General features: G+C 41.5%; 1 protein-coding gene across 4 annotated transcripts; it reads left to right on the forward strand.

Moving 5' to 3' along the window:
- The first annotated feature begins 687 nt into the window (after positions 1 to 687).
- On the forward strand, positions 688 to 16,925 carry LOC105484758 (transmembrane protein 183A). Of its 4 annotated transcripts, none has more exons than XM_011746683.2 (8): positions 688 to 889; positions 1,087 to 1,176; positions 1,942 to 2,109; positions 8,247 to 8,406; positions 9,320 to 9,500; positions 11,895 to 11,975; positions 14,181 to 14,336; positions 16,241 to 16,925. In XM_011746683.2, exons 1-8 carry the CDS (start codon positions 781 to 783, stop codon positions 16,424 to 16,426), a joined length of 1,131 nt encoding a protein of 376 aa, XP_011744985.1. In that variant the 5' UTR covers positions 688 to 780; the 3' UTR covers positions 16,427 to 16,925. The 4 variants fall into 4 exon arrangements, with proteins under 4 accessions (XP_011744985.1, XP_011744986.1, XP_024649524.1 ...); XM_011746684.2 differs by having other exon boundaries at positions 8,250 to 8,406; XM_024793756.2 differs by having other exon boundaries at positions 701 to 889; positions 8,250 to 8,406; positions 14,189 to 14,336.
- Positions 16,926 to 18,733: the final 1,808 nt, after the last annotated feature.

Raw genomic sequence — 18,733 nt, forward strand, 5'->3', positions numbered from 1 at the left:
ATTTTACCTACACCCTCCTGTAATAAACGTCACAAGGTAATATGTGGCAAAATTAACCAGCAAACAACCCCAGGGTCTCTTTCCCCCATATAAAACCCTCATTTTGTAAGCTCAGGGGTGCCTCCTCTGTCTGTCGTGTAGCAGCCGGCAAGTTAATAAACTTCCTCGCCTGATCGCGGGTCTCTCTCTCGTCCTTTCTCTCGGCTAACCTTACATGGTGATAGATTGGAAACTTTGAAGAACTCCTCCTATTCTGAGAATTCAGAAATTTATTTATAGCTTTCGTAACACAGAGTGAAGACTCTTACAGACCTATGTTGGACTAGCAGGCGCTCAGTCTCTGTGGTCCGAGATAGAGCACGAAGATGACAGTGTATACGCATTTTGGTGCTGACGTGGACCTGGAGTGTGGACAGAGGAGTTACTATGAAGAATCCCAGAGACCAAGGATGTAAACTCTCAATTCTAATCAACACAGGTGTGGGCTCCGGGTCTGAAACACCGTTCGTCTCACACGAGTTACGGCAATACCCGACACCACCCAGCACAACAGCTGTCTCTCTACCTGGAACCCGGATCCAGCTTGCTTCGCGGGTGCCGAATGATGACGTACCCTTGCGCCTGGCGATGATTGGTTCGCGTAGAGCGGCGTCGTCCGCCAAAGCGACTCGGACCCCGGACCTATGTTCTCGCGAGAGTTAGCGGCCTCCGGTGTGGGATGGCCGCGGAGCCGGGCGGAGCTGGCCTGCGGCTCCCGTGGCCGGCTCTCCGGCCGGAGACATGGCCCGGGGGCCCGGCCCGCTAGGCAGGCCTCGCCCGGATACGGTCGCCATGCCCAAGAGAGGAAAGCGACTCAAGTTCCGGGCCCACGACGCCTGCTCCGGCCGAGGTAGGTTAGGGGGGCAGGGGCGCCGAAACATTTTGGGGCTGGCGGCTGGGAGGGGGCTGGACCGTGCGGAGGTGAGCGCGTCTGTCCGCAGCTGGAGGGCGGCTTGGTCCGGGGGCCTGCAGCGAGGAGGAGGTCTTTGGCGGGGAAGACGCTGACGAGAGAAGGCCTCTTCCTTGAGGGTTGGTGCTGTGTTGCAGTGACCGTGGCGGATTACGCCAACTCGGATCCGGCGGTCGTGAGGTCTGGACGAGTCAAGAAAGCGGTAGCCAACGCTGTTCAGCAGGAAGGTAAGCTTTGCGCGAGCCTTTAAAGACTCATGCCGCGAAGACAGAACTAGGCATTTTATTTTGTTTTTCTTGCAATCCTTTAGTCGTCTTCCTGTAACCGTGTTTGCTCTTGTCAATGTTAACTTATATATTGGGGGCGGAGGAGGATTAGTCAAGAGTAGCAGTTTCTGCAGCAGCAGTATTTTCTTTCTTTCTTTGCATTTAAAAACATGTTTGCATACTCTAGTTTCCACTGCATTGTTCTTGGGTAATCTCTTTGCTGTAGTTCACATATATTTTACTCTGCAGTTTGCTTCCTTGTTTAATAACCTTGGAGTGTTCTTTTCCTTTTCGGTGTTTCTCTTGCTTTCAGTCTGTTCACTCATGGGGCTGAGACTTGTATTTTATGACACCTACTGCCTCCAGCTCAGGACCAGGGCTAAATTGGATTCAATTTGTCTCAAACATTTCTCTGTAGAACTTACGAGAATACAAATCATCTTGTATCTTGCAGGGTTTATAGTGGAAAAATTGTGCACACCTTTTTTCTTCAGGGCTGAAAAAAGGAGTTTCTGCAACTTTGGAGTCAGTTTGCCCATTACTTTCCTTTCTTTTTTGTATTTAAAATACTAAAATCTTTATTTTTTTTGGTGATAGATTCTCACTTTTCTCTCTCACGATGTTTTTATCCCCCCTTTCCTGAATGGATGCTGATACCTTGGCTAAGTTGTTTGTATTTCTGGGTGGAGCTGTGTGCCATCTCATTCTTCTCTTATTTTCTTCTAGTAAAATCTCTTTGTGGCTTGGAAGCCTCTCAGGTTCCTGCAGAGGAAGCTCTTTCTGGGGCTGGTGAGCCCTGTGACATCATCGACAGCAGTGATGAGATGGATGCCCAGGAGGAAAGCATCCATGAGAGAACTGTCTCCAGAAAAAAGAAAAGCAAGAGGCACAAAGGTATGGAGCTTGCTCTCTTTTGGTTTATTAGACCTGCCTGTGGCTACAAATTGAAGATGTTACTTTCCCGGTAGCACAGGAGGAGGTATAAGAGGTGATACCAGGAGAGTTTGAAGAAAACTTGGCTCTCCACAAGAACCTTGGTAGTGGGACAGGATTTAATACACTTGGGCTTTCTTTTTTCTTTTGTCTGAATTCGAGAGGGAAAGAGATTAGTATGTGTTACAGAGTTCTGGAACTGTGAACTGGACTATAGTAGCCCTTCATTGAGAACATGTTATTATCAGGTTAAAAACCCACATGGCAATGTGAAAATAAAAGGCCTTTGCATTTCTGGATTTCTGAATGTTACTGTAAGGAAGCAGAGATGTAACCAAAAAATGTTTTCCCAAATATGTGGATTTTATGTTACAAGTTTTGTTACACACAAACATAGACATTATCATGGGCTTTTAAGTGCTCTACAATTAGTAATGTCTGCTTCATGTCTAGTAACTACTGTGGGAAATAGAAAAGTAGGTGATTTTTTAAATATCCTAATGGCAATGAAATGTACACAAATGAAGCAAAGAATAGTAAACTGATGGTATATAATGTGCCAAACCATCATTCAGATTCTGGGTTTTCCTCCAGACTTAATGAGTCAGAATCTCTTGGGATGGAACTCAGAATTTTTTTTTTTTGAGACAAGGTTTTGCTCTCTTGCCCAGGCTGGAGTGTAGTGGCAAGATCATGGCACACTGCAGCCTTGACTTCCCGGGCTTAAGTGATTCACCCATCTTTTGAGTAGCTGGGACTACAGGTGCTATGTCATCATGCCTGCTAATTTTTTCTATTTTTTGTAGAGACGGGGGTCTCACTATGTTGCTTAGGTTGGTTTTGAGCTCCTGGGCTCAAGCAGTCCACCCACCTCGGCTTCCCAAAGTGCTGGGATTATAGGCATAAGCTACCATGCTTAGCCCAGAATTATTAAAGCTAAAGTGGTTCTGATGATCAGCTGCGTTTAGGTGAAATAGTGAGACTGGGCGCAGTGGCTCACACCTGTAATCCCAGCCCTTTGGGAGGCCGAGGTGGGCAGATCACAAGGTCAGGAGTTTGAGACCAGCTTGGCCAATATGGTGAAACCCTGTCTCTACTAAAAATACAAACATTAGCTGGGTGTGATGGTGTGCACCTGTAGTCCCAACTACTCGGGAGGCTGAGGCAGGAGAATTGCTTGATCCTGGGAGGCGGAGGTTAGAGTGAGCCATCACATTGTGCCACTACACTCCAGCCTGGTGACAGAGTGAGACTCTGTCTCAAAAAAAAAAAATCATCATCATAATAAATGATGTATGTATTTTTGGTCTCAGATTTACCAGTACTTTCACCTGTACCTGAGAATCAGATAATAGATATTTTTATTTGTTAAAGTATATTGAAGTAATAAGTTAATGAAATTAATGGTATGATTGCTTTGGAATTACTCCAGTTATTGTTAGTCATATTCCTCTTTTTCAGGATCCAAAAATTAATACAGGTTGAGCATTCCAAATCTGAAAAGCTCCAAAATTTGAAATTTTTGGAGCACTGACATGATGCTAAAAGGAAATGCTTATTGGAGCACTTCGGATTTCTGATTTTTGATTAGGGCTGCTCAACCAATAAGTACAGTCAGGATATTCCAAAATGCGGAAAAAGCCAAAATCTGAAACACTTCTGGTCCTGAGCGTTTCTGATGAGGGATACTCAGCCAGTATTGACATTCTTCATACTTATTTGTCCTTAATTTTTAACTTAAAAGTTGCTACTTATCACCATTCTATTAGGGATTTATCTTGTTTTGTACTTGTTCCACAGAATGGCTTAGACTTAAGAAAAAATTGAGATAAAATTTATTCCTTTAAAGTGTACAATTCAGTGGTTTTAGCATATTCACAGAGTTGTGCAACCATCAACATGGTCTAAGTTTAGAACATTTCCATTACTCTAAAAAGAAACCCCATACTTATTAGCATCCCTTCTCATTCCAAACCCTCCTCCAGTCCTTGGAAACCACTAATCTACTTTCTGTCTCTACAGATTCACCTATTCTGACACTTCGTGTAAATGGAATCATACAATATATAGTCTTTTGCATGTAGCTTCTTTCATTTAGCATAATGTTCTCAAGGTTCATCCATACCATGCATGTATCAGTATCTCATTCTTTTTTATTCCTTTTTGTTTGCTGCTATGAACATTCATGGACGAATTTTTCTGTGGACGTAGGTTTTTTCATTTTTGGTTAGATAGGAGTGAAATTGCTGTATTATACAGAAACTCTCTGTTTAACTTTTTGAGGAATTGCCAAACCATTTTCCAAAGTGTGTGCATCGTTTTATATTTCCACCAGCAGTATATAAGAGTTGCAGTTTCTCTACATCCTTACCAACACTTATTATTGTCTGACTTTTTAAATTATAGTGGATGTGGATTAGTATTTGTCTCCTTGTGGTTTTGATTTGCATTTCCCTATGGCTAATGATATTTGCCCATTTTAAATTGGATTATCTTATTATTTTTTTTTAAATTTTTTGAGATGGAGTTTCGCTCTTGTTGACCAGGCTGGAGTGCAATGGCGTGATCTTGGCTCACCGCAACCTCTGCTGCCCAGGTTCAAGCAATTCCCCTGCCTCAGCCTCCCGAGTAGCTGGGATTACAGGCATGCGCCACCATGCCCAGCTAATTTTTTGTATTTTTAATAGAGATGGGATTTCTCCATACTGGTCAGGCTGGTCTCGATCTCGAACTTCAGACCTCAGGTGATCCACCTGCCTCGGCCTCCCAAAGTGTTGGGTTTACAGATGTGAGCCACCGCACCCAGCTGTCTTTTTAATACTGAATTGTAAGACTTCTTTATCTATTCAGATTACCAGTCACTTACCAGATATATGATTTGTGGCTTACAGGCTCTTAACCATAATTCATATTTTACTTCCTTATTCTGCTTTACCTCCGTTAGGGTTCTCCATTCCATCAGACTGGTCTTTTTTTTTTTTCTTTCTAGATTTCTTTTTATTTTATTATTTTAGCAGGTGTAATGTATTTTTCTTCTTTTTTTAAAAAGCCTTTTTTTTAATGACACATGTAGAAGAAGAGAGAATAGTCTGATTATAACTCCATATAACTATTAACCCAGCTTCAACAGTGATCAACTCATGGCTATTAAAAAGTTTTTTTTTTCATCTCTACTAAAAAATACAAAAAATTAGCCGGGCGAGGTGGCGGGTGCCTGTAGTCCCAGCTACTTGAGAGGCTGAGGCAGGAGAATGGCGTGAACCCAGGAGGTGGAGCTTGCAGTGAGCTGAGATCCAGCCACTGCATTCCAGCCTGGGTGACAGAGCCAGACTCCGTCTCAAAAAAAAAAAAAAAAAAAAGTTTTTTTCTCTTTCTTTTTTAAATTACCATTTTGTTTTTATATGCTATCAACTCACGGCCATTTTTACTTCAGCCATTACTCCCCCACCCCAACACACACACACACACACACACACACACACACACACACACACACACACGCTGGCCATTTTTACTTCAGCCATTACTCCCCCACCCCAACACACACACACACACACGCACACACACACACACACACACACACACACACGCTGGCCATTTTTACTTCAGCCATTACTCCCCCACCCCAACACACACACACACACACACACACACACACACACACACACACACACACACACACACACGCTGGGTTATTTTGAAACAATTTCCAGATATACCATCATCATCTCTGTAAATATCTTAGTAGTTATCTTTTTTAAAATACCATTATCACATCTAAAAGACTTAACAGTAATTTCTCAATGTCATTAAAATCTTGTTAGACTTTTCTGTTTACTGTTCTCACATGTTTTGCTTTTCTGAGTCCCTTGGTTTTGTGTTAGCATTTATTCACTTGACATGCTTTTCCTCTTAACCTATGCCTGTCAAAATTCTTCATGTCCTTCATGACTTACCTCCATGAAGCTTTCATTTACTGATTCTATTTACTTCGTTTTGAAAACTCATTTAATAATTATGTATAAAACACTGACAGTTCTTCATTGTTTACTAAATTTTGTCTCTAAAGACAAAATTTTTGATAGTACTCTGCTTTGTAAAAGTCCTTATGGGTCTCAGTAGAGGAAATTTTTGTTTGTTTTTTTGGTTTTTGTTTTGGATTTTTGAGACAGGGACTCACTCTGTTGCCCAGGCTGGATTGCAGTGATGCAGTCATGGCTCACTGCAGCCTCGACATCCTGGGCTTGATTGATCCTTGCACCTCAGCCTCCTGAGTAGCTGAGACTACAGGCATGTACCACCATGGCTGGCTAATTTTTAAGTTTTTTTATAGAGACTGTGTTGCCCAAGCCAATCTTGAACTCCTGGGCTCAAGCCATCCTCCCACCTTGGCCTCTCAAAGTGTTGAGATTACAGGCATGAGCCACTGCAGTCAGCCACAATAGAGGAAATTTTAACTGTCATTTGCCTTCTCTTTCAGAGAGAGAAGAGGTAATATGGAAGAAAGTGGGGCCTGGACATGGTAGACTGAGTCTTGCATGATTACTGGAGATTATAAGAGGGATAAGAATTAGAAAAGATGATGTTTTAGACATATTGGGTCTCTGTTGTGAAGAACCTAGCCAAAGAACTTGATCTAATCATAGAGTTGTGGGAAGTAGTTAGCTAGAAAAGCAGGGGCAACTTTGGGGAGATGGTGTAAGGGCTTTTTCCCCAGGAAGGAAGAAAGCTGATAATTTTAGGATAGTTCTAGGACTAGGTTTGAAATAAGGGTTAGGGTTAGGATTAGCTCAGATTCAGGTTATGTTTACAAAGCATGAACCCAGCATGGATATGTTGTTAAAGAATGACTAGGTGTCTCTGGCAAGGATCATAGGTCAAACTTGCAATGAAACAAGGAGAAACTAGAAGAAAAAAACATGTTTACAGGTAGTTGTGTGTAATGAGAATGCACTGTAACTTATCTGTTTTTTTAATTTAATTTGTACTTTGAGATTTCCTTATACCATCCTTTTTTTTTTTTTGAGATAGAATCTCACTCTGTCACCCAGGCTGGAGTGCAGTAGTGCCATCTCAGCTCACTGCAACCTCCACCTACCGGTTCAAGCGATTCTCTTGCCTCAGCCTCCCAAGTAGCTGGGATTACAGGCATGTGCCACCATGCCCAGCTGATTTTTGTATTTTTAGTAGAGACAAGAGTTTCACCATGAGGATGGTCTCAATCTCTTGACCTTGTGATCCGCCTGCCTTGGCCTCCCAAAGTGCTGGGATTATAGGCATGAGCCACTGTGCCCAGCCTCCCTATACCATCCTAAAGTCAATTTTGTTTTTTTCCCGACTGAAAATGTTTAGTGGGTGGAGACTTAAGAGAAACCAAGAGCAGGGCTTAATAGCATAAAGCTGAAATTCGGAGTCAGAAAATCTTGGTTCTATTTCCTTTGAGTGACAAGGTTTTTTTTTATTAGTAAAACGGGTGCAATAATATTTTTCTTATTCTATTGAAGAATTATTAGAGTTGAATGATACAATGTGTGCAAAGGCACTTTTGAAACTTAAAAATGATGGCCAGGTGCAGTGACTCACGCCAGTAATCCCAGGGCTTTGGGATGCCGAGGCGGGTGGATCACTTGAGGCCAGGAGTTCGAGACCAGCCTGGTCAACATGGTGAAACCCCATCTCTACTAAAAAATTAGCTGGGTGCGGTGGAGCATGCCTGTAGTCCTAGCTACTCTGGTGGCTGAGGCATGAGAATCGCTTGATCCTGGGAGGCGGAGGTTGTACTGAGCTGAGATTGTACCACTGCATTCCAGCCTGGGCAACAGAGTGAGACTCTGTCTCAAAAAAAAAAGTAAAACTTCAGAATGGTATTGCCAATAGTTGTTAAGTAAAGGCCTTAAGAACAAAACCTATTTACTTGGGCAACAGGAGGTAAAAGTTTCCAGCAGCTAGGATGAGCAGGAAATGATAAGTTTGAAGCGTTTCCGTGGACCTATTTAAAACCATTTTCTTAACTGTGCAATCCTCGGGAGAAATGAAATGAACGAGTATCTTCAGATATGTGTGTAGAAGATCAGAGATTATTCTTTTTTCTGTTTCAGAAGAACTGGACGGGGCTGGAGGAGAAGAGTATCCCATGGATATTTGGCTGTTGCTGGCCTCCTATATCCGTCCTGAGGACATTGTGAATTTTTCCCTGATTTGTAAGAATGCCTGGACTGTCACTTGCACTGCTGCCTTTTGGACCAGGTTGTACCGAAGGTGCGACCACAGAGACCTCACTCTTTTATCTGTGTAGCTGATTTCATTACTGTTTGTGATTTGGAGCTACTCACTGGATGGTGACCTCTTTTCACTTTCTCTACTCCATGTTGTCTGGGCATGACCCAGCTTTGGACTCCTTGAGCTCCTCTCTAATTTAAATTTGATATTATTTATTATCCAGGTAATTGTCTTCCATGTGGTTGCCTCCTTCCCCACTCCAGTATCCAGTTTCAGCAAAACGTCTTGCTTCAAGTCCCAGAGAGAACTGTCTTTGACTTTTCTTCAGAGGCTTATTTTAGCTAGAATGTTCAAAGCTGCAGATGCCTATCTGCTCATCTTTCCAGCTGGATTAGGTGTTGCTTTGATTTGCTAGTCGTCTTTAAGTATCACACAGTTTTTGTACTTATGCAGCCTTATGTATAGTTGTAGTGGTGAGGAGTAGGTAAATTATGTGATTAGTAAAAGGGCTCATTTTTGATGCTAGGTGTGGAAGTGTAGTGACAATTGTAAACTGTCAGGCTGTGGTGGGAAAGAATGTTGAAGTAGAAAGGAGTAGAGAACTCATTGTAGACCTGACAGGAGAACCTGGTGGCTCTTCTCCAGTATAGGTTCCTCTAGGACAGGTTCTCTTTGAGCAGTTAAAGCATAATATACTGATACCAAGTCAGAGTTTGCTCTTGTGTTCAGGAAAAAAGTGAGGATTTCAACTTTAAAAATGGATGGTGAACTGCAGGATTACAAGGCAAAGACGTAAAAGTTGCCAAGAGGTCAAGTAGCACTGGGGACAAGCTACCTACTGGCCAGTGAAATAGTGCAGTAAAGTTCATACAGAGACCAGGAGTCTTAGGAGACTGACCTAGAGCAGGAGAGACAGGTCACATATTGGTAGGAGTAATGTGTCATGTTTCAGGCACTACACGCTGGATGCTTCCCTGCCTTTGCGTCTGCGACCAGAGTCAATGGAGAAGCTGCGCTGTCTCCGGGCTTGTGTGATCCGATCTCTGTACCATATGTATGAGCCATTTGCTGCTCGAATCTCCAAGAATCCAGCCATTCCAGAAAGCACCCCCAGCACATTAAAGAATTCCAAAGTAAGTGAGAATTTGTGTTGGGGTTTGACTAATGGACTCTTGTATGGTAGGCCTGTTATCATGGCTTGTCTCCAACTTCCTTGATGGGGAGGGGTGTAGGTCCCAGGCTACTAAGGGACTAATGTAAACTTTCAGGGCTCAGAGATTTCACTTCTCCAAGACCTTTCTGCTGTGCTAGCTGGCTTATCTTATACTTACCTTAAAGCTTTCCGGTGCTTTTAGTGTATTCTTTATTCTTTTTATTTTATTATTATTCTTTATTCTTTTTATTTTAATTTATTTTCATACATTGTACATTGGACCCCTTTGTACATGTAGGGGTACATGTACATGTACATGTACTTTGTACAGGTAGGGGCTAGGAAGAGCATAACTGAAATGGTAGATGTATGCTGTAATTTTTAAGAGGGGCTTTAAATCACGGTACAGAGGTATGACGTGAACGTCTCACTATTTTTCTCTTTCTAATGCAACCTTGACATCAGGGATTCCCCTTTATTGTTGACCTTCTTAAAGGATTCTGGTGTAGACTTGACTTCTGTAGCATTTGGAAGTGCCCTGTGCCAGACTATTGCCAGGCTCTGGTAGGTCATCTCATAGACTATAAGGTACCCTGATTCATAAACCTTAGTTCTCTCAAGTTCTTTCTGTGTTCTAGGCTCTTTTTATCTCAGGATTTCCCTGATATTTTATATTCATACATTTATATTCAAGTCTCTTGTCATTCTTCTGATTTGTAAATATGTCTACTAGCCTTTGGTCCATTCTCTCTTTTTCTCCTCCCTGGTAAAATTACTAAATCATCTTTGCCAAACAAGGTTACTCTGTTCCTACCTCAAATCTGATGTTCCATAGCATTTCCCATTCTCTTGTAGTTTGTTTTTATGGTATTGGACATTATATAATGATTCTTCTCCCCCAGTTTAGCTCTAGGGTGATCACATTCTACCTGATACATATTAATTAAAAGGGTACTATTGATTTCAAGATTATCGAGGTTCCCCCCAGCCTTGTAAACTGAGGTGGTCAGGGCCATTGGCTGAGCTCAATTTAATATGCTAACTGGTGGATTTAGAGAAGGAGTAGAATGCCAGGAGAGTAGGATTTCACCCAGCAGCTGCTTCTGCCTGTAATATGAGTGGACAGTGTATCTTCTCACATTTACAGTGTCCCTTCCCCCCAAAACATTTGATAGTATCATATTAACTGTGGTGAGTGTGGGGATCATCCGAAAGTTAGCCATGCCAGGAGTGAATCAATTGCTGGGAGCAGAGCAGCATTGGGCAAACTCCTCATGCTTGACACATCTTAGCGGCTCCAGTGCACAATGCAAGTGCTACTGCCTAAATTCTAAAATACCCCTATCTTCATATTCTTATCATTGTCTATTAATTTTTTTAAAGTGACTGTAAAAAGCCAAAGTAGAATGAAAACTAAGGTCTTAATCCAGATAGTAAGCCCAGGCCATCTGGCTGCTGCTTTTGTGCCTTGTTAGAGATCTTCTGAAGAGGGTGTGGGGCCTGCAGTGGCAGGTGTCCCATGCTTGGCCTTGCCACTTGTATACCCATGATTGCGTGGCATTCAGGGAGTTGCCAGCATGCCTAAAGGAAGTTGTCCCATGTTCCTGGACTCCAGCTTTTCGTATTTGATTCCCCCTCTCTCTCTTTTCAGTAGCATAGCTTGTGTGGGACACTGGAGCCGTTGTGATGGCAGCAGAAGTGTTTTCCCCTTAAAGCCAAGCCCATTAATTTTGATGGAACAGCAGGACGTACAGGGCATGTCTGAAGGGCAGGACAGCTGGCACGGCGGACGACCCACCCCTTATCCCCTGGGAGGTACTTCACTTCTTGTGCTTAACCCTAGCTGTAGCCTGGCTTTCACTGAGGGGCTTATTCTAGACAGAATTCAGCCTAGCTCTGTAGTTTCCTTACTGGCTGTCTGCTCCCAGAGGGTCCTGAGCAGTTTGCTTCTATTATAGGGCCAGCCTCTCTGCCTACCTTATGGCCTTGTATCATCTTGCCTGGTGGCTGCTGGCTCTCCTTACATTTTAATGTAGAGGATTAGCCTGCTGAATCAGAGAGGATGCCCCAGTTTCTAGATACCACGTTTCTGTCTTTGAAGATAAGAACAATAGGGGTTGATGTCAGTAACCTCTGAGGTTGACTTATATTGGTCCCTCCTCTCCTTATCGAACAGCCCTGGGATTGTCTGTTTTTATGTTGAACCAGTGTCAACTTGGGAGTCTATCTGTGCCAAAGTAAAATCTCAGCATTGGGACTGTGGCTGGCTTTAGAGCTGTCAAACAGAAAGGTTTTTGCTGATTATTTTGATTAGTGTATTTTGATTTTTTTCTTTTTCTTTTTCTTGGTTTATTTTATTTTTACTTTCTTATAGTGCTTACTTTTCTGGTGCAGAAAGATTGTTGGGAACAGACAGGAACCAATGTGGGAATTCAACTTCAAGTTCAAAAAACAGGTATGTGGTCTTCTCTTTGTTTTTCAGATAACACCTTGTTCTAAGAGATTTTCCTAGATATCTTTCTTAGTCTGTTTGTGCGGCTATAACAGTACCACAGACTCTGGGTAACTTAAAAAAAGAACAGAACTTTATTTCTTCACAGTTCTGACGACTGGGAAGTCCAAATTCTTTGCAGGTTTGGTGTTTGGTGAGGGCCTGGTCCCTTTGCTTCCAAGATAGTGTCTGATTGTGTCCTTCAGAGGGGAGGAACACTTTGTCCTCACATGGTGGAAAGTGGAATGCCAAAAGGGGCTGAACTTAGTGTGGAGACTCTCTTATAAAGGCTTTAATCCCATTCATGAGGGAGGGCCTCCCCAGTAGGTCACCTCCTAAAGGCCCTACCTCTTAATACTGTTGTGTTGGAGATTAGGTGTCCACATGAATTTTGGAGGAGACATAAACGTTCAAATCATAACACTGGACATGAAGTTGCCTTACTAAAATCAAACAGTATATAGCCTAAAAATCCAAAATCTGAAATGCCTCATAATCTGAAACTTTCTGAGTGCCAACATGATGCTCAAAGAAAATGCCTTTTGGAGCATTTTGGATTTTGGGGTTGTGGATTTCAGATGCTCAACTGGTATAATGCAAATATTCCAAAATCTGAAAAAATCGGGAACACTTCTGGCCCTAAGCATTTCGGATAAAGGATACTCAACCCGAAATGCCATGAAAACAAAAACTATGTTGTATTGAAGGACAAGGATAACAACCTACTGCAAAGAGTAAATCTTGAGTGGATCCTGGATAAGTGAACAAAGCTATAAAAGACATTTTGGGGCAATTTAGGAAATCAGAATGTGCTATGGATAATATGAAATAATTGTTAATTTTCTTATGGGTGATAATGATAATGTGGTTATATGTAAGTATATGCTGAATTATTTACGAGTGACGTATAAATGTTGAGAGAACATATTAAGAGAATAGTTCCCAAAAGATTAATTGCCATTACAGGATAGCAGAAGTCTTAAGTCACCTTTACTTTGTCAATATATTTATGTATTATTTAAACTTATTTACCATTGAAAAAAGCTTTCATTATGGAGGGGGAAGCCTCATGTATTTCTGAATGTAAGCCTAAGAGACAGAAGACAAATTACATGAACTCTCCAGTTGCCAAGCCAATGAAAATTTTTTAAAACCTGGAAAAATTATGCCAGAGGCACACACATTGTTTACTAATCTGATTACTGGCCAAGCCTTGAACAGTGACAGTATTACTCAAAGGACAGCTGTATTATTAGGTGTAATTATGATCACCCTATATTCTTATGTGGAATTATGAGCAGATATGGCAATCGGTTTATAGAAACCCATAAACCCATTTCTCAGTAGAGGAGACAGGTGAAAACACATGGAGTGGGGTGGGGTGGGGGGTGCGGGGGTGAGGTGGGAAGGGAGGTGTTTTCACTTGTCTCCTCTACTTAGTGTCTCACTGATGAGACACAAATACTATTAGTTATTCCTCACGTGATGGCAGGTGGGTTACAGATAAGTTTGTAGTTAAAGTAAACCTTATTTTCTTATTGATTTATTTCAAAAACATCGTTCTGGGGAAGAATTTTAGTTCTCATATTTTGCATTTGATAAGATCTGCACAGTCTGTGGTATTCATTAGACATTGGTAGTAAGTCCACCATAGACCTTTCTGAGAAGGAATTGAGAGGCAGTCTTAGCAGTGGTGAAATGTGACTAGAAGCAGACAGTAGGATTACTGCAGGAAAGTGAATGCTGGGATTTCCTTTAGTTCCGAGACTTGTGATTCCTTTGTTTTATGGGGTCTGGAATTAGGTGGCCACTTCTGCTTCCTTCCCTTTTGTACAGCAGATGTTCTTTGGAGTCTGACAAGTTACAAGGAATTTGCAATCTTTCAAACATTGTAGAGCCTCTGGTAGAGGCTGTAAGTTTCCATTTCTTGTCAGATGGCAAGGGATACCATCTAAATGAAGTATAAACCCGCTCATCCAAATGTATTTCCCCTTCTTTCAAAGGGTAGATTTTCTTTGATCTCTGTATAGAAACATATATAAAGAGAGAGGAGATAACGGAAAAATGTATCTCACTAGCTTTAGTTGAGCCATAGGATTTTCTTTGGTAGACTCTTAGAGCCATATACATTTCTTCTAAGCCATTGAGTTAATTCTTAGTTCTCTTTAGTCCCCTAGGTTAAAGAGCAAGTGTACAGGAGGATTGCAGCCTCCCATTCAGTACGAAGATGTTCATACCAATCCAGACCAGGACTGCTGCCTACTGCAGGTCACGACCCTCAATTTCATCTTTATTCCGATTGTCATGGGAATGATATTTACTCTGGTAAGTAGGGACTCAGGATGTCATTCTCAGCTCTTTTTTTTTTTTTTTTTATTCTGAAAGGAGGTGAACCACAGCTCTTTTTTTTTTTTTTTTTTTTTTAAAGAGACATGGTCTCACTCTGTCACTCAGGCTGAAGTGCAGTGATAGAATCATCGCTCACTGCAACCTAAAACTCCTGGGCTTAAGCTATACTCTTGCTTCAGCCTCCCAAGTAGTTAGGACTACACATGCGCACCACCATCCCTGGCTAATTTTTATTTTTTGTTGCAATGGGTGTCTCACAGCGTTGCTGAGGCTGGTCTCAGACTCCTAGTCTCAAGCAGTTCTTCCACGTCGGCCTCCCAAGTGCCGAAATTATAGGTGTGAGCCACTGCCTTCAGCTTTTTTATAGACTTTTGCTATATCTGAGGTTTGAAGGATATTTGTAAGTTTAACCAAGAAGGAAAGTATCTTTAAAAAAAAAAAAAAGTTTGAAATCAGTCCTGTATATTAGCAACAGACAGATTTGTGGAGACGTTAATTATATCTGAGAATATTTTACCTTCTTTTCTTCATTGTAGGAAAGGGAATGTTTTTGCATTTTCATGTGTAGTGGTCATTAATGATTGAGAAACATTATCCTATTAGGAAGAATGATGAGATATATACATGAGCACTGTATGTCAGGACCTTGAGGCATGCATAAGGGGTTACAAATGAGATACTAAAATATAGAGTGACCGGCTCAGCTCTGTCCTTTGTGTGATATTATCACTGTTCAAGGCTTGGCCAGTAATTAGTAAACAATGTATGTGCCTCTGGCATATTTTTCCAGGTTTTAAAATTTTTTCATTGGCTTGGCAGCTGGAGAGTTCATGTAATTTGTCTTCTCTGTATCTTAGGCTTACATTCAGAGATACATGAGGTAACCCTTCCACAATGAAAGTAACTTTTTTTTTAATGGTAAATGACTTTAAATAATACATAAATATACTGACAAAGTAAAGGTGACTTAGACTTTCACTATCCTATAACTGCAATTTATCTTTTGGGAACTGTTCTCTTAATGTGTCTGTTAATATGTACGTACTCTGTCTTAAATAATTTTGTATAATTGAGATTGTGTCATATATGCAGTTTTTTTTTTTTTTTGAGACAAGAGTCTTGCTTTGTAGTCCAGGCTGGAGTGCCATGGTGCACAGTCTCGGCTCACCGCAACCTCTGTCTCTCGGTTTCAAGGGATTCTCCTGCCTCTGCCTCCGAAGTAGCTGGGATTACAGGTGCCCGCCACCACACCCAGCTAATTTTTGTATTTTTAGTAGAAATGGGGTTTGGTCAGGCTGGTCTCAAACTCCTGACCTCAGACGATCTGCCTGTCTTGGCCTTCCAAAGTGCTCATTAGTGAGGCTTTCTTTAGCATAGTTTAAACGTGAAGCTGAGAAGGCCTTATAATACTGTCCTTAATTTTTTGTATCTTTAAAGGTTGGCTGGGTGTGGTGGCTCACTCCTGTAATCCCAGCACTTTGGGAGGCTGAGGTGGGAAGATCACCTGAGGTCAGGAGTTTGAGACCAGCCTGGCCAACGTGGCAAAACACTGTCTCTACTAAAAATACAAAAATTAGCTGGTCATGGTGGTGCACACCTGTATTCCTAGCTACTCGGGAGGCTGAGGCACGAGAATTGTTTGATCCCGGGAGGTGGAGGTTGCAGCGAGCCAAGATCACATCACTGCACTACAGCCTGGGCAACAGAACGAGGTCCTTTCTCAAAAAAAAAAAAAAAAAAAAAAGATGTTCGTGTTATAATTTAGAGATTAATCTTGTGACCTAGCCAGTGTAAATTAGTGTGGACTATTTCATTTCGGAGTGAGCTGTTGGAAACCAAGGTTGTGTAAGTTGGATACTGAATCTGCTTTTCCATTTCAGTTTACTATCAATGTGAGCACGGACATGCGGCATCATCGAGTGAGACTGGTGTTCCAAGATTCCCCTGTCCATGGTGGTCGGAAACTGCGCAGTGAGCAGGGTGTGCAAGTCATCCTGGACCCAGTGCACAGCGTTCGGCTCTTTGACTGGTGGCACCCTCAGTACCCATTCTCCCTGAGAGCATAGTTACTGCTGCCTATCCCTTGGGGCAGCCCTGAGTCTAGTCCATTAGTAATCAGATTCCAGTTTGGACGGGGCGGCTGGATTGTATATCTGGTTAGTAATGTACATGCTCTTCAGGTTCTAGGGCTCCTGTTAGGGGAGGGAGAAATGTTGAATCAAGAGGAAGAACAACTACTATGATTTATAAACATATTTTAATGTAAAAATTTGCATTTAAAAGGAGTGGCCCTGTTTTCTGTGTTAAAACCCCATTTGGTGCTATTGAGTTTGTTCTTTATTCTTTTATCCCAGTGAAAATTGTTGATCTTGCTCTAGGGAAAAATTAAACTCTTTGAATCTCCAAACAAGGAAGTTTCAGCATTCCCTTATGGATTAGAGGAACCTTAGAGGCCTGAAATTGTTGCTTCCAGTTTAGCTGCCCCTCAAATTCAAGTGAATATTTTCCCTTCTCCCTTTACCCTTCTTCAGAAATAAAGCAGGTGACAGGGTTTTCAGAATCTTACCAGATTGACTTGTGTATCTTTTTAAAAAAATAATTTGTGATATTTATTGCATACATTTTCTTTTGCCAGTTTTGGATTTTAGGTATTTCTTGCATGAGGTTGATAGTGATGATGATGACTTTATACCCTTGGTACTATACTAGGAACTTTACATAGTATCTCAACTTCTTACAGTCTTGCAAGGTAGGTGGTATTATTCCCATTTTATGGTTGAGAAAGCAGAATTAGTGATTATACCTATAACACCAGTAAAGGCAGAGCCAGGATTCTGACCCAGGTCTTTTTGTTATACCACAATTTAAAAAGATGAGTCTCATTTTTCTTGTGGTAGATGGTGGTAAAAGGGTAAAAGGGAGAGTGTACATAGATAAAAAAGTAAAAGGGTAAGTGAAAAGTTGATTGTGGTATATACCTTATTCTAATCAGCCGAAAAAGTATAGAAGATTGATGAAATGATATTTTAAATATGTTATTTCTAAGTGAAATGTAAAACCAAGAAAGCTATTTCAGGAAGAATAGTGACACTTTCATTGAACTGTTAGAAAGGCATTTATTATGCTAAAATGTCATTAACAAAATGCATTGCATGTTGAAACCAGCCTCTTGAACCATAAGCACTTAGCGACTTTGCTCTGCCCTGTACTGTGCTGCTTCTGCCGTCATCCTGTGTGCCTACAGAAGCCTGGTCTTCATGCAGAAATGCTTATGTCCTCCTGTTCAGATGACTCCTGTTGTTCAGGTGTACTCTGAGAAGAGGATCACAAACATTTTTCTGTTTTGCTAAGAGGAAAACCTTGCTGCTTGTCTCTCCTCCCATCCTCCAACATCCAAAATTAACCAGTGAGCTGGATATTACCTGGATATTGCCAGGAGGTGGGCATTAAGACAATATTCTTTAAAAATGAAAATCTTGTGGAGGAGAATCTTTGAGGCAAACTGCTAAATTTGCGGGGGTTTTTTTTCCTTACCATCTTCCCCAGGAATATTCTTAGAAAGCATCTGCTTAATTTTGCTCCTAACAGCTAACCCTATCCCACGTTGAGGGTGGTAATACAAGAGTGAGCCTGGGTCGGTCAAAAACAGAATTTGGGCATTTAAGTGATAACAGACAAAAAGCCTAAGGACAATGAGCACTTTGCAAATCTCTACAATGAAAAGTTGCCTCTTTGAGGCAGGAGGAGAGAAGCACAGTCCCTGCCTGGTTGCCTGAACTAAAGATGCCATGGAGCAGGAGTGTCTTGGTGCATTGTTCCCCGCTTAGGAGTACCTTTAAAAAGGGGGTGAAATAAATTTGGCTTAATAATTGTATTCTGACTCAGCTCTGAGTTTTTTGTGTCAAATTCCATGGTACAGTGACAGATACAGTACTAGATACTGCCTCAGCTCTCTTCTCTCAGCATAATATTGACAAACACTTGGTAAAATGTGTTATCAGTGTATCTTGGCTTCAGCCTTCCTCTGCATTGACTGAGTTGCTGTTTCTAGCATGATGCATGCTTTGTTAGTGACAGGACGTGAAGTGTCTCAGGGATTTCCTTTTGGTGAGGACCCCAGACCACCCAAAGAAGAATTGGAACTTTCTGGACTACAGGTTAAAAACAGCTTTATAACTTAACATATGTATATGTTATATATTACATATATATAAATATATAACATATATATATAAATATATACCGGGATTTTGCTCTGTCAGTCAAGCAACATAAATTGACCCTTGAACACTGTGAGAGTTATGGATGCAGACCCTCTCACACAGTTGAAAATCTGCTATAACTTTTGACTGCCCCAAAACTCAGTAGCCTGC

The sequence above is a fragment of the Macaca nemestrina genome, chromosome 1, assembly GCF_043159975.1.
Source record: "Macaca nemestrina isolate mMacNem1 chromosome 1, mMacNem.hap1, whole genome shotgun sequence".
NCBI classification, from domain to species: Eukaryota; Metazoa; Chordata; class Mammalia; order Primates; family Cercopithecidae; genus Macaca; species Macaca nemestrina.

Bases quoted from the DNA above. Each gene is read 5' to 3' on its own strand.
- LOC105484758 (XM_011746683.2), top strand. From the start codon at position 781: ATGGCCCGGGGGCCCGGCCCGCTAGGCAGGCCTCGCCCGGATACGGTC. The intron at 890-1,086 runs GTAGGTTAGGGG...GCTGTGTTGCAG, and splicing joins CGACGCCTGCTCCGGCCGAG to TGACCGTGGCGGATTACGCC. The intron at 11,976-14,180 runs GTATGTGGTCTT...AGTTCTCTTTAG, and splicing joins ACTTCAAGTTCAAAAAACAG to TCCCCTAGGTTAAAGAGCAA.